Source organism: Ostrea edulis, chromosome 2, assembly GCF_947568905.1.
Source record: "Ostrea edulis chromosome 2, xbOstEdul1.1, whole genome shotgun sequence".
NCBI classification, from domain to species: Eukaryota; Metazoa; Mollusca; class Bivalvia; order Ostreida; family Ostreidae; genus Ostrea; species Ostrea edulis.
Window position 1 is genome coordinate 79,540,211 of NC_079165.1, and position 14,218 is coordinate 79,554,428.

The 14,218-nt window shown below is 34.9% G+C and overlaps 1 protein-coding gene across 15 annotated transcripts in view; it reads left to right on the forward strand.

The window, feature by feature from the left end:
- LOC125678643 (uncharacterized) overlaps window positions 1–12,200 on the forward strand; it is a 54,728-nt gene extending 42,528 nt beyond the window's left edge. For 4 of the 15 annotated variants that reach the window (XM_056154963.1, XM_056154964.1, XM_056154967.1 and 1 more), the window contains 6 exons: window positions 120–144; window positions 1,934–2,006; window positions 2,272–2,292; window positions 3,331–3,486; window positions 7,148–7,364; window positions 9,812–12,200. In XM_056154963.1, coding sequence (XP_056010938.1) covers window positions 120–144; window positions 1,934–2,006; window positions 2,272–2,292; window positions 3,331–3,486; window positions 7,148–7,363 — 491 coding nt within the window. In that variant the 3' untranslated portion in view covers window position 7,364; window positions 9,812–12,200. Of the gene's footprint in view, window positions 1–119; window positions 145–1,933; window positions 2,007–2,271; window positions 2,293–3,330; window positions 7,365–9,811 lie in introns of those variants that run through there. The other 11 variants (XM_056154972.1, XM_056154973.1, XM_056154975.1 and 8 more) reach the window with 4 other exon arrangements.
- The last annotated feature ends 2,018 nt before the right edge of the window (window positions 12,201–14,218 follow it).

Genomic DNA, 14,218 nt, shown 5'->3' on the forward strand with positions numbered 1-14,218 from the left:
ATCAATCCTTTATGGGAGGGATCAGAAACACTATTATATCCAATCAATATATTCATGAAATACTGCATGTCTTTGAACAAGTCAGACTCTAAAACTGATTTTTTTTCTCTTTTTCTCAGACAGAACAAAAGAAGATGTACCAGGGTAGGTGAATTTATCGATCTCTCTCTATATAAGATAATTATACCCTCAACAACATAGTTTGGGGGGTATACTGGAATCAGGTCGACCATTCTTCTGTAAAAGGTTTCGTTTGTATAGGCCTTACATCCTGGTGTCGCTTTTTCCTTCGAGTTATCTTTTTTCACATAATTATTACTTGCCACGACATGAGAATTTTCTCTCGAGATTTTGGAATCAAATGGTACAAGGTCATATGAGCTGGACGGTGATGTAAGAGAACTGTCTAGGCCACGAGTAATTCTCTATTCACCTCGAGTCACTCTACATGCACTTCACACTCAAACTTGCAATGGGATGAGAAAGATCCCTGAGATTGTCCTTTTTCACCTAAAATTGATGTCTTTCACACAGAGACTGGTGACTATTGATTTTGAGGTCAAAGGTCAAGGAAACTGGACACTAATGAAAGGAAACAGTTTCAGGCCTAAAGTGATTTCCCTTTTTACATGAATTCACAATAGATAACCATCAAACAAGCATAAACTTATGCTCCATTTAGATCGTGCTCACGGCTGGAGGATATAGATATTACATCAGGTTCTATTAATTTTGTCCACTGTCCATAAAGGTCAGCATCCATGGTCTTGGTAAGGCTGTGTGAAATTCATCAGCGAAAGTCTGATGTTGCAGAAGGAATTTATCGATAATGCAGTACATGATGTGATACTTGTAATATCTAGAACATTCAGATAAGGTTATTTACAGGTTGTAAATATCTGGATTATGTTTGTAAATACTTTGCATCTGTGTACTTATTGGTGGGACACACCCCATGATCAATTGATCTCAAGGTGGGCAGTATAGAACCTAGTCATTTTATTAGGTCACTCAGGTGACCTATTGCTATTGATCTGCATCTGTCGTCCTGCATTTACAATTAAATGTATTTACTTTCTTCTTGATAACTACCATTCCAATTCTTTTCAAATTTGTTGTGAAGCATGCATATTTGGGACAAGGGGTGCATAACTTGTAAACTTCAGTACTCCTGCACCCCAAAGGCCTTATGGACAGGCAAAATATTGACCAATTTTTTAAAATCTTAACAAAAGCATGGTTAAAGAAAAACTAAATGCATATATAGTCATTTAGAGCAGGAAGGCATCTACCAAAATTCTAATTTTATAATCCCCAGGGTAAAGGTTCTAACTCCAGGGAGGAGCCAAATTTGGCATATAATGTTTTTGTGTAAAACATTAAAATATCATCTTCTTTACCCGGTAGATATTTGAAGGAGCAAGTAGCCTTTACCAAAGTTGTAAATTTCATGATACCAGGGGTACGAATTTTGGATTTAAAGTGAAGCCAAAATTATAGTGATTATTGTCTTTATCATTTGGGAAACTTTTCTAATTTTGCTGATACTGTATAAAATCTAAATGCATATTTAGGAAGGGGGGGGGGTGTACCAAAATTTGTAAATTTCCCAACTCCAGGTTTATGACTGTAGGGAGGGTTGTTAATTTAACATACTGTATAAGTGGAATTTTTAGCGAAACACAAATTTAGCGATTTTTCCATAAGAATGGGTAAATATATTTAGGGAGAGATAATTTTATGATTCCAGGAAAGATAATTAATACCTCAGATATGGAATAAATATTAACGATATTCAATTTTAGCAATCTCAACACTCGCTAATAATGCCAAAATTAAATCCTCACTAAAAAGCTTTTTTGTTTGTAAGTAAATAGAAATATAACCTGTGAAGATGTCAGCATTATTTACAGATTTTACAACTGTATTGTAGATATAATGGGCCAGCTAACCCAGAGGGACCAGTTTATAGTGTACCGGTCAAAGACCACCCCCCAGAGAGACAGGTAAGTTCACCTCTGACCTTTGTATAACTAATCATTATGGCATGCAATTTATTTTCTGTGTTTAAAGGACCAAGTTACATAACATCAACATAATTTCTGTGATATTAAAGATGTTGCAATGTATTTTGCATTTAGATAAATATTTTTCCGAGAGTTACTATGTATTTTGTTTGTATCCCTGAAGTTTAGACAATACTTTGTAAGCAACTGGAGTACATATATTGTTGGGGTGAATAATGTTTCTCTTGTGTTTTAAACTGTCTAGGAGTTGTTAGATGAGGATGAGGTAGGGAGCTACTTTAATAGACGGAATGTTTTATAGACATTGCAGATATCATGCTGGTGTAACCAGACACTGTTCGCAATGAGTTGCATGACAGTTTAGTAATCCTTGCAAAACCATCATTACACAAGTTTATATAAGCATTGGACAATACTCTATTGACATCTATTGTATTAATATCATGGAGCATTGTGAAGAGAAATTAAGTAACAATTGACTTTTTATGTTAGATGTCAAAATAGTTTTCCAATAAAGTGCTCTAATATTTTGAAATATACTGCTTTCACCATACACACAGAAACAGCAACAGCTGTCTGAACGTACTCGATACTGGGTTTAACCAGTTTTGTAATACTATGAGCTCTCTAACTGATGTCCAGTGTTTAGTCCCTGCCTTCTGTGGCAGAGTGGACGCACAAATAATCTCCCTTTGTAGTGGAATTTGTTGCAGGGAATATCATAACTGTGTTCTGTGTTGAAATAACAAGATGTTTTGTTTTTCTGTTTGCATACATTTTGGTATAATATTTTTAAACCAGTTTGGAAATGGGGCTGATTCAGTTCTAGGGTTGTATGAACTATTAATTCATGATGAATAATTCTATATATATATTATGTGTGTATATTCTATTACTTATGTTCAGCATTATCAGACTTGTATACACTTGAATATATGCTATATGCACAATTTAACAAATATTGTTATTTACTGAGGATAAAATATCTAAGATTATGCATTATATTGTTTATAATTTCTACATTGTGTATGAGTGTACTTCAAAATCTCTCTGACTGCATGAGTGAGGCATGACCAAATGGATTGAATGAATCTAAGACCGCATGGCAGATGCTACTATCCAGAAATTGCTTTCTTCTAATCAAAATGCTTAGTCTTTCAACTCGGCATCAGATGAAATTGTTTAAATTCAACAAAAAACGTAAATGATAAAGCCAACTTCATTAGTTAGATTGAGATTGTAAATGGTATAGGGGGCTATCTGCCATGCTTCACTGATTCAGTTTCCGTTTTGGTCTCCACAGAGGGAAGAGGACAATCGTAATGGTAACGGCACAACAGCACAGGAAGAACCCAAGAAGGAGCTCCACTACGCTGACCTGGATATAGCGAGCCAACCTCCAGGGACCCAGGTCAAGCCGCAGCCTAAACCACGCATGGAAGTCAGCAATACCGAATACGCAAGTGTAACGTTCAGCAGCGTCTAACTACCCCACAGCATTCAATCCACGTGACCAAAGTCTTTTTGAATATTTATTATTTTTAGAACTTTTTGTTATCAGAATGGTTTTGCTTCTTCTGCTTGTAAATTTACTTGTATAATAAGTACCATTCGTTGACATGTTTTTTATGTAGAACACAAAATCCGTTCAGGAATCTTCTTGATTTTTTTTTCTTCTCTGGCATGAATTACACACTGCTTAGTGTTGCCTTAACGATGTCTGCATGTCATTAATGTCTTTGGTATGATGAAGCAGACACAAACTAGAGACATATTGTTTATATCTCACAGTTGATCTTCAATTTATTATACAACAATTTCTCTGTAGTTTTATGGAAGATGTTAAGTTTTGATTTGTTATATTTTTATGCTTATTCAAGTCTACCCAGAGTTACCAGTATTCAGCATGTACACAGGAAGGAAGGTTAATTAACTGTAATAAGGAGTATTGTATGAGATCCTGACTTCACTGTAATAAGGAGTATTGTATGAGATCCTGACTTCACTGTAATAAGGAATATTGTATGAGATCCTGACTTCACTGTAATAAGGAATATTGTATGAGATCCTGACTTCACTGTAATAAGGAATATTGTATGAGATCCTGACTTCACTGTAATAAGGAGTATTGTATGAGATCCTGACTTCACTGTAATAAGGAATATTGTATGAGATCCTGACTTTACTGTAATAAGGAATATTGTATGAGATCCTGACTTCACTGTAATAGGGAATATTGTGATATTCTGAGAGGACTTCAGTACATGTATGATGGGAGATTTTTATTCCAAACTTAAAACAATGACATGTTTTTGTTGATACTGTTATTTTATAACTTGGTCAGTCTAGGCAGAATTTAATGTATGCAGGATGTAATAACAACGAAATTAATCTAGATCGATTACTCTTAATAATTTACATATAGATACTAATTATCTTGTTTCCCTTGTTGTGCATGATACACAATCATTTACAAAGTTTGAACAGTTCTGGTTAGAGGTTAGATCTACAGACGTGAAAGATTGACTATAATCTGATGTTCACCATTCAGACCTAGCTTACTGTGTGATCTCACTGTAACTATGGTGATATATTTTTGTAAGCAATTTGTCTTACATTCCTCGGTAGAGTTCTTTTGATCAAGTTTTCCAGCAAAGTCTATAAGGTTGCATGGTTTCATTTATGTCACATATACATTTAGCAGGTGCTATTAAACATTGTATAAATGGTGAAATCATATTCTTTAGTGTATATGAGGAAATATGATACATCAGATTTCACATTATACAATAAAGTTTTGTCAATTATTAAATCATCTACCAAGACAAATTTACAAATGTAAGGAGTGGAATTATAAAGTGTAAAAAAAATTTCATTAAAACAATATTTGTACTCAAGGATTTAATGATGCATACATATCAAACTCTTGTGTGAACTTGATTTTTGTTTACTGGGAATGAAGTTTCGCCGCCCCTCCCCCTTCCAGAATCTTTCCAATAATTAGTGATGTATGACCGTTTATAATTTTTTAAAGACCTTCAGAATAAACTTATATTTCCTTCTGGACATTCATATGTGGCATGTTATTTTTTATATAAAGAGTATTTTTCTATTTTGGAAACAAGCAGTGTATATAGTTGAAAACCTCATTGTGTTTTATGGATATATCTGTACCCCAAGTCTGGGTTACTGAGATGTTTTGTGGATATTTTTTACCCTGAATTTGGGTTATTGAGATTTTAATGTTCTTTTTTTATCTGTGTAATTGATGTATGATGTGTGGCATGATATACACAATGGCTATCAAATTATTCTTGATGAAATTCTATGTTATTTATGATTTTTCTTTGATATTTGGAAGTTGGTAATTCTTAATAAGGGTAACATGTATATGAATTTCTTAGCAATTAAGACCACAGTTGCAGAGCATGTTAAGATGAGTTAACCTGAGTACAGTAAAACACTGTTACAGTTCTCCTCCAAGGCCAGCAAAAAATAGTTTGTTTTAACTAAACTTCATTATACAGTAAAACACTGTTATAGCAAACCTCCAGGGCCAGCAAAAAATAGTTCGTTATAATCAAACTTCATTATACAGTAAAACTCTGTTATAGCAAACCTCCAGGGCCAGCAAAGAATAGTTTGTCAAAACCAAACTTCATTATACAGTAAAACACTGTTATAGCAAACCTCCAGGGCCAGCAAAAAATAGTTCATTATAACCAAACTTCATTATACAGTAAAACACTGTTATAGCAAACCTGCAGGGCCAGCAAAAAATAGTTCATTATAACCAAACTTCATTATACAGTAAAACTCTGTTATAGCAAACCCCCAGGGCCAGCAAAAAATAATCCCTCATAACCAAACTTCATTATACAGTAAAACACTGTTATAGCAAACCTCCAGTGCCAGCAAAAAAAAATTTTTAAAACTTCGTTATAACCAACCTTCATTATATCCAAGAGAATTTTCATTATATTCCTCTCATTGGGGGAATAAATATCACTTCACAATAAAGATGAAATGATTGTGCTAGTTATAAGCATGTTCTACTGTATTCAGAATGTGTAATCACTAACTTGGTGAACACTGGGAAATTTACACCTTGTCTTATTTTGATCTTCAAATTTAGGAAAAAAAATTAACCCTGGGCATTTTAAATTCATTGTTTCATTTTCTCCACGTGATAATAGTTGCATGTCTTTATAATGAGAACAAAAATTGTGAATTGAAATAGGGATAAAAAAGGATCCCAGTAGACATTACTACTCATATATACAATTTTATTTTAGTTGTGTAAATGCTTCGTTTGTATGACTATTACATGTAAAGCAAGTGTGCATTTTGCCCTTTTTTTTTTATTGAGAGAGCAATAGATCAAAGTAGATGCTTTTTTATTGTTAGAAAAGAAACCGTAATTAATTTTATGCTAGTAATTGGTGCTATGATCTCGGAAAAATAAGCCCACACACGTTAACGAGTGTGAGCTGTGTGACAGTAGAACCTGTTTTATGTTAGCATCCTGTGATCTTGCCTGGAATGCCTGTCCATGTTTAAATGTAAACTGTTACATTCGTGTATATTTGTTATTTTGGGAAAAAAGAGATTGTATTTTTCCACCAAAAGTAATATTTAATAAAAGTATAGAAAATACCCTGATAAGTGTTTACCTTATGAAGGCAAAGGCAAGTCCAAAATTCCGGGTTTAGTCGAGAGCCAAATTGCACTGTCATGCATGTTGGAATTTGTGGAGCAGTTTAATTAGTATGTAGAACAATGGTTAGTTATCGTATGTGTGCATATCAAGAGTGCATCGTTATTGAAATCGTCTTCCTGGAGTCAGAATGTACAAATATCTGCAATGCCCTGGAGTACATAGCATTGGTTGAGGTGGATACTGTTGTGTGTTTTGCCATTTTGCTGGTAACAAGGGCAAGGATTTTAGTAAAAAGAAGATGAAATTCAAAACAACTGTCTGATCTTCATTCTCAGTAATATTCAGTAATTGATCGCCCCAAATGTCAGTAGAAACCCTACAGTTAACGTCGATTATTGCAATCTTCCCAGAATTCCAGATGTATGATAATTGATCAATTGTTACTGGTCTTTTGTTTTAGCCTCGTAAGAAACATCCCAGGAGTTACGAAGAGGAGGACCACAAGAGGCGGATAAGAGGCCATGAAAACGAAGGCCTGGAAGATAAGCACACAGAGAAGAGAGAAAAGGAGGATATTGACTATCAGAACCATGGTTACAGCAACAACGTGATGAATGACTACGAAGACGGTGATGTGATGCCGAGAGGGCAGACAGGCTTTGGCTCAGCTGTTTAGTGTGAGTACTGAGGAGGGATCTGTTTCCGGGAAAGAGAACAACCTCTTTGTTGTAAAGAAAAGGATTTACATTGATCAAATATGTTGCCATAAAGCTTATGTTTCAGTTGCTATTTATATATGTATGAGTGCATTGTGTTTGTATATATATGTGTGTGTGTCACACATAGTGTCAGAGGTTTAAAGAAAGGGAGGGGGGGGGGACTGATGTGTCACACATTGTCAGAGGATTAAAGAAAGGGGGAGACTGATGAAGAACTTCATTACAAGTCAACATGCTAAATGCCCCTCTTCAAAAAAGGGGGCATATTTGTTTGTACATGTCAATCAGTCGATGACCAAGTGTTGTCTTTAAAGCTTGACAGACATCGAACTTGTATAGAGGTTTCCCCTTAAGAGTAGATGACCCCTGTGGATTTTGAGGTCACAAGGTCAAGGGTCAGTCTACTCTTGACAAAGGAAGATATTATCCTCTCAATATCTTGAGAACTCTTTACTTGGTACACTGGCTCCCCCTAAGAAGTAGATGTCCACTGTTGACTTTTATGTCACACGGTCAAGGGTCAAAATGGACATAGTAAGATTTCGTCTACTCAATATCTGGAGAACCCTCTGCTTGACAGACATCAGACTTGGTACACTGGTACATCTTCAGGAGTAGATGACACTTATAATTCAAGGGTCAAACTACTCTGGACATTGGAAGATATTGACCACTCTTCATGTGAACCCTTTGACAGATAACAAACATGCAGAACTGCTACAGACATTCTAAAGTTTTCAATACTGCACATCACGGACCCCAGTTGTAGGGTGGGACCCCAATAGGGGATTAAAGTCTTACATACAAATATGTAGTGAAAATCTTTAAAAATCGTCTTCTCAAGAACCACTGGGCCAGAAAAGTTTACTTTTACTTGAAAGCTTTCTGACATAGTACAGATTCAAGTTTGTAAAAATATTCAGGGGTAGGTTGGGGCCACAATAGGGATCAAAGTTTTACATGCGAATATATAGGGAAAATCTTTAAATATGAGCCAAGATGAGCAATGTGACCCATGAGCCTTTTCTTTGTCATTCTCTCAGATATTCATTTGATATTTGGTGCATTGCTTTACCATGACAAGTTACAGATCAAGTTCGAATTTTGTCCTGGTCCTGGTTCATTGATGTTTTTCTGAGTTATGGCCCTTTGACTTAGAAAATTTAGAATTTGAGTCTGGCATTTATTTTATGGGACTTACATCTACATGTAGTTATTCTTGTGTACAAACTGTTAACATCTGATTATTCATGAAGATTACACAGACTTGGGGCCGGTAGTGGACACATGTTGCTATGCAATACATGTACTTTCATATTATGCTTGTTTTATATATAAATCTCAAAGTTAATTTCCATTTAACACCTTTCTAATATATAAGCACCTGACCTTTGTTGATTCAAAATGATAACAAGTGATAATTGGGAAGTTGCATTACCAAGGCACGTACACCAAAGGCTAACATACACAAGTGTAATTAAGTTACTTAATATTGAGGTTCTACATGACAGCACACATGACTATATAGTGACCAACTGGATATTGTATGATGACTTCATTTTAATTTATGTACACCAATCGCATTTATCGCCTATATCATACTGAAATATAATTCTAAGTAATAACACAGTGGAAAATTGTCTGACTTTCTGCTGATATTAAATATTTGGGTGTGTTTGTTTCACTCTTAATTAGGGAGATGAATAGCACAGTTAAGTAGAGATATGATGTAAAAACTACACAGTGATTACCAGGTTTATTAACGTGACATATGGATGTATTTACATAATGGATTCAATCTGTAATCTAATTCAGCTATGATAAAAGATGTCTGTTTGTGTTGAAAGTTTGTCAAGTGTACAAACAATCAACTGTGAATGTTTTTTCTTTTTTTGTGAGAGAGCCCCAGACCCACATCCATAATGGAAAACCATTTCAATAACATTAATAGCACATGGAAATCATAGATATAGGATTTGTAAAACAATTTTTTTCTGGGAATTCATACTGGGATTTACTTCAACATAAGAAAATTGTCATCTTTTCCGACCATGATTTTAACCTGCTATTCATGAGTATTGCCACATGGGGAGCACATGTTTTTAAAACAATTGATGTTATTATTACTATCGTTTATAACAGTTTGACACTTCGCTTGATCGAGTTTGCAAATTTTTGGGTGAGGCTTCTCATGGATTTCAATGAAACAGGTTTTACTTTTGTTCTCAGTGACCAATCAAATTGAAAGAATGTCTTTAGTGTGGTCATACAAACTCACTTTTATTGAAACCATACAGCCAATCAGGAAGCAAAATTTGCATACTCAATGAAGCAAAGTGGGGCATGCTGTTATTAGAACGATAGTAGATTCTTTGGTGAGGAATATGAATTGTTTCTTTTTACAGGTGGAAGCAGAGACATTTGTTGCAGTCTAACCATGTTGGATGAGGAGGAGGAGGCTAGAACCTTATCTACAGGCAGATAACCAAGAGAGTAGCTACTATCTATGCAGACACAAATTGGCCTATCTCTCCTCCACTGTTTATTTTGTATCCATGTGACACATACTGTTGCCATGGTTACAACAGTAGATATGTATACAAGACAATTATTCGGTGAATATTTCTAATTTGATAGATAATCTAGGTTGTGTTTTATAATGATAAGATTCCAATAACCAATAGATTTTTTGATGATTTTGGACAATGACAAAGTCATGTAACTTTATATTTTATTTAGTAAAACATGAATATTGTTCAACTTTATATAGTAATGCTGACATTTTAATGGAAACTGGAGTTTTTTAAGTTGTAAACAAGGGATAATGTATGGGTAGACTGATTAAACAAGAAAGTAAACACTGAAAGTAAACAAGGATAGCACAGTCACAAATTGTGTGCAATAATCTCTGGTTCTATGAGGGGGAAACTAGGGTAGTGTTGTTTCCTGGAGTGTCAGGTTTTCAGGAATTAAATGGGCATAGGATACATCAAAGTATATGTTGAATGTATGGTGTAAAAATGATAGGTTAAAATGGTAATATTAGTCAAATCGTCTCCCCTACCTGTTGAGGAAAATGTTAATAAGAGTCTTGCCCCCTTTTGTTCGATAAGTCAATGAATCTCTTGTTTGTAGTCATTTACAAACACTAAAAAATCGGGAGAAGCTGCTTTTAGAATGTCTTATCATCATTTCTGACGAGTTCATACAAATTTCCCGTATTGTAGTAAACATTCTTCACATTAAGAACATATATGAGTGGTTTACATAGGTCCAGGATCTCGTAATTTTTTTAATGGTAAATTATTTCATAATCACAGCTGATTCAGCCATTTGATAACAATTATTATCCCAAATTCAAAAGTAGCTTCTGTGCACACAGTGCAGAATTTCTGCCTTGGGCTTATTATAGAGAATGAACAAGTGCTATGAAATTTTAGTTAGAAAACTACCTACCTCTGATTTCTGTCATTTTTTGTCAGTTGGTATTTTTGTATTTTGATTTTCTTGGAGGGGGGGGTGTGTTCCTATGGATTTTTCCTCTCAATTTTTCAAATACTGTATCAAAGATAACTTTTGTCATATCAATAAAATGTTTTAGATATGTTAAATTGCTTTAGTTTTAGCTAGTCTCTGTGTCATATATTATGTTTGCAATAGTTACTGTTGATTGGGAGAGTGACTGATATGTGATGTGATTTATGATCATTTAAGACAATTTCTAGTGATCTGGTGCATTAGGAGATTCAGTGTTTTACCTCTGTACATTATTTTCACTATGTCGTGTAGGAATTTTTTGTAAGGATTCACTTTTTGTACAAATTCCATCTATTGAACGTCCATGCACATATTGTATTGTTATACTGATAGAAAATAAGAATGGTTGTTTTTTTGATAATTTTTGTAAATCCATATATGTATATTTTTTGTAATTAATTTTATTTTTTTTTTTACAAATCATCAAATGATTTTTATATATATACAAATGTTGTGTGATTGTGTCTTAAACTTGGTGATTTTAATGTTCTGTTTTAAGTCGAGACGGACATTTTGCACGTGCCATGCTCACTATAAAATCATTCCACAGTGACTTCCCTTGAATTTTATTCCACTGTTTATGTTATTGATTGAACAATGTTGACTTTTCTTCACAGAATAGAATGGGAACTGATGTGTAGTTAGATTTTATATTCTTGTTGAATTTATCAAAAACCCATTCAGTAAAGTTTTAGAGATCAGAAGTTTAAAATTTCATAATTTTTTCCCTTTGTAAATCTAAAAGAGGATGATGTTCCTTGTGAAATATTGATATGCTACAATTTATTAACCACCAGTTTTATTTTGACATGACAATGGACTTTTAAATACATGTGATATATTAATAGTGATTTTTTGTAGATGGAAAATGGACTACTAATCTGAATTTTAATCATTGCTATAAGATATTGTGAAGATTAATATAGTAGTGATGTTTTGTAAGTGGAACATGGACTACTAATGATATAAAATGGTGAATGTCAATGATTGATGCTGTACATGTTTATTGTATGGAAGTAGATTTATTTGGAAGTTCATCAGTCCAGTCTACAATCTTGACTTCGATGAGGGCATTTCAATCAAAACACTATAACTTGATTAGCTCTCTGGATGACTTCACTTAGATGTTTGTCTCGAACTTCATTCAGTGTGTCAGTAATTATTGTGGTGTTTTTTATGTAAAATATGTGAACCCAAGTATACATATCATTTTCTCTGCAGTTTATATATCGAATAATAAAGCTTAGGAAAAGAGAAGAGTTGACACAAATCACTGTAGTTTCTGTAAAACAATTTATACAAACAGAAAGGGATGGTCATATAGAAACAACCCCCCCCCCCCCCCCCCCCCCCCCCGTAGATCAGTATAGCTGTAGAAGTCTCAGGGGAGAGGTTCGATCTCAGGTTTTCTCCTAGAAAGCCATAGTTCAACAAGAAGCGCGTTGATCTAGGTATTGTATGTGTATACACAGGCACTCCACGTTATCTACATGTATAATGAAAAAAAATTGTCTTCCTTTAAACAAAATATTCGTTTATAGGAAGACAATATTTTTTAATATAGCTATCTGAAACGTCGAGTGTCTATGTGTGTACTATTCTCGCTGTGTAGAGCCAGTTGGAAATTACTTTTATTTACAGCATCACGTGTTCCCAGTCATTATTGTGTTCGTGACATATCGCGCAATATTATCGTCCAATGTCATGAAGACATGCACGGATCGTGTTTTTTTTTTTACAACCCACCCACCACCATTATCTAAGTGGACGGATCCAGAAAAGTTTATACCTTTTCCGCCCCATTGCAGTCTCCAAAATAACCATTGAAAAAACCCAAAGGAGGGATGGGGCTGTGAAACGGCCTTCCAGCTCCGCAACTATAGACCCATCCCTGTTTGCTCCGCCCAATTTAATTCAAGTCATGCAGTTCTTGAAAGATGTCTGCAAGGGTCAACAGTATGAATCTTATCCTGAAACTAAGTTTGTTCGCAGTATTTGTGGAAAGGAAACTACTATCAATATGGAAAAGGGTCCGGGTTAGAATAGGTCCTCGGTACCCCTTGCTTGGCGTAAGAGGCGACTAAATGGGGCGGTCCTTCGGATGAGACCGCAAAAACCGAGGTCCCGTATCACAGTAGGTGTGGCACGATAAAGATCCCTTCCTGCTCAATGGCTATAAGCACCGAGCATAGGCCGAAATTTTGCAGCCCTTCACTGGCAGTGGTGACATCTCCATATGAGTGAAATATTATCGGGAGGGACGTTAAACAATATTCAATCAATCAATATTTTCGTGACTTCATTAAGATTGACAACCCTTCTATCCCGACCACACCCTGATTTAAGCCCGAGTGTTCATCTACATCATTGGTTTTCATTAACATTATCAAAATAGAGATTTCACACACACTTACACCCCCCCCCCCCCCGTAATAATTTTATTTACACTCACTCCGTTTTTCCTTAAAAAAATTCTTACTGATATCTCAAACCTTCAACTTTTGAAATAGAATAAATGGCAGACCTATATGCTTGCTATAACTGAACCCAGTTCGTCTGTTGGATGATGCATGTATTTCAAAAAACTATTTCTGTTGTGAATGTATGGTCCCAGCCCATAGAGACCACGAAATAATTCTCCCTCCCCGTGCTCAAACGTTCCCTAGCTGATGTTCAAATTGACGGACGAGTAAGGGTTGCAATGGGTCATCTGAGTAAACACAATGTACGGGAGGGGGGGGGGGGGGTAGAGGAAGGCATGGAATAGGTCCTTTTCTCTTTATGTGCGTTCTTTTTGCATCAGTCCAAATGTTAACTTCTAAAACTGATTCCAAACGTTCTCATTAAAATGTATCTATGGGTTTATACTAAATAAATATTTTAAATTTCGCCCAGAAATCGCACTAAACCAGTTTCGATCACAGTAATTTCAATATATTTACATTTCATATGTTTTTACTTCGATTTCCACCAATTGAAATGTGTGGAGGAATTTTTAAGAAGAAAAAAATAGTACGACTATTTTAACAGCTGGGAATTCAGAGATGAAAGTAAAATGTAGATACATGTTGAAAATATCAACGTCATTTTTTTTTTTTTTAATATGACTACGCTTTACACCAGCATATTTTTATGAAGCCCTGACATCGCAGTTCACGCTTTCGTGTATTTTATCAAAAATTAAATTTCTTCAATGGACATCAATATTTCCCCCATTTCTGACTGATCTGCTGGCAAATTTTCTAACACAGACTATGCCAGCAGTTTATAACGCC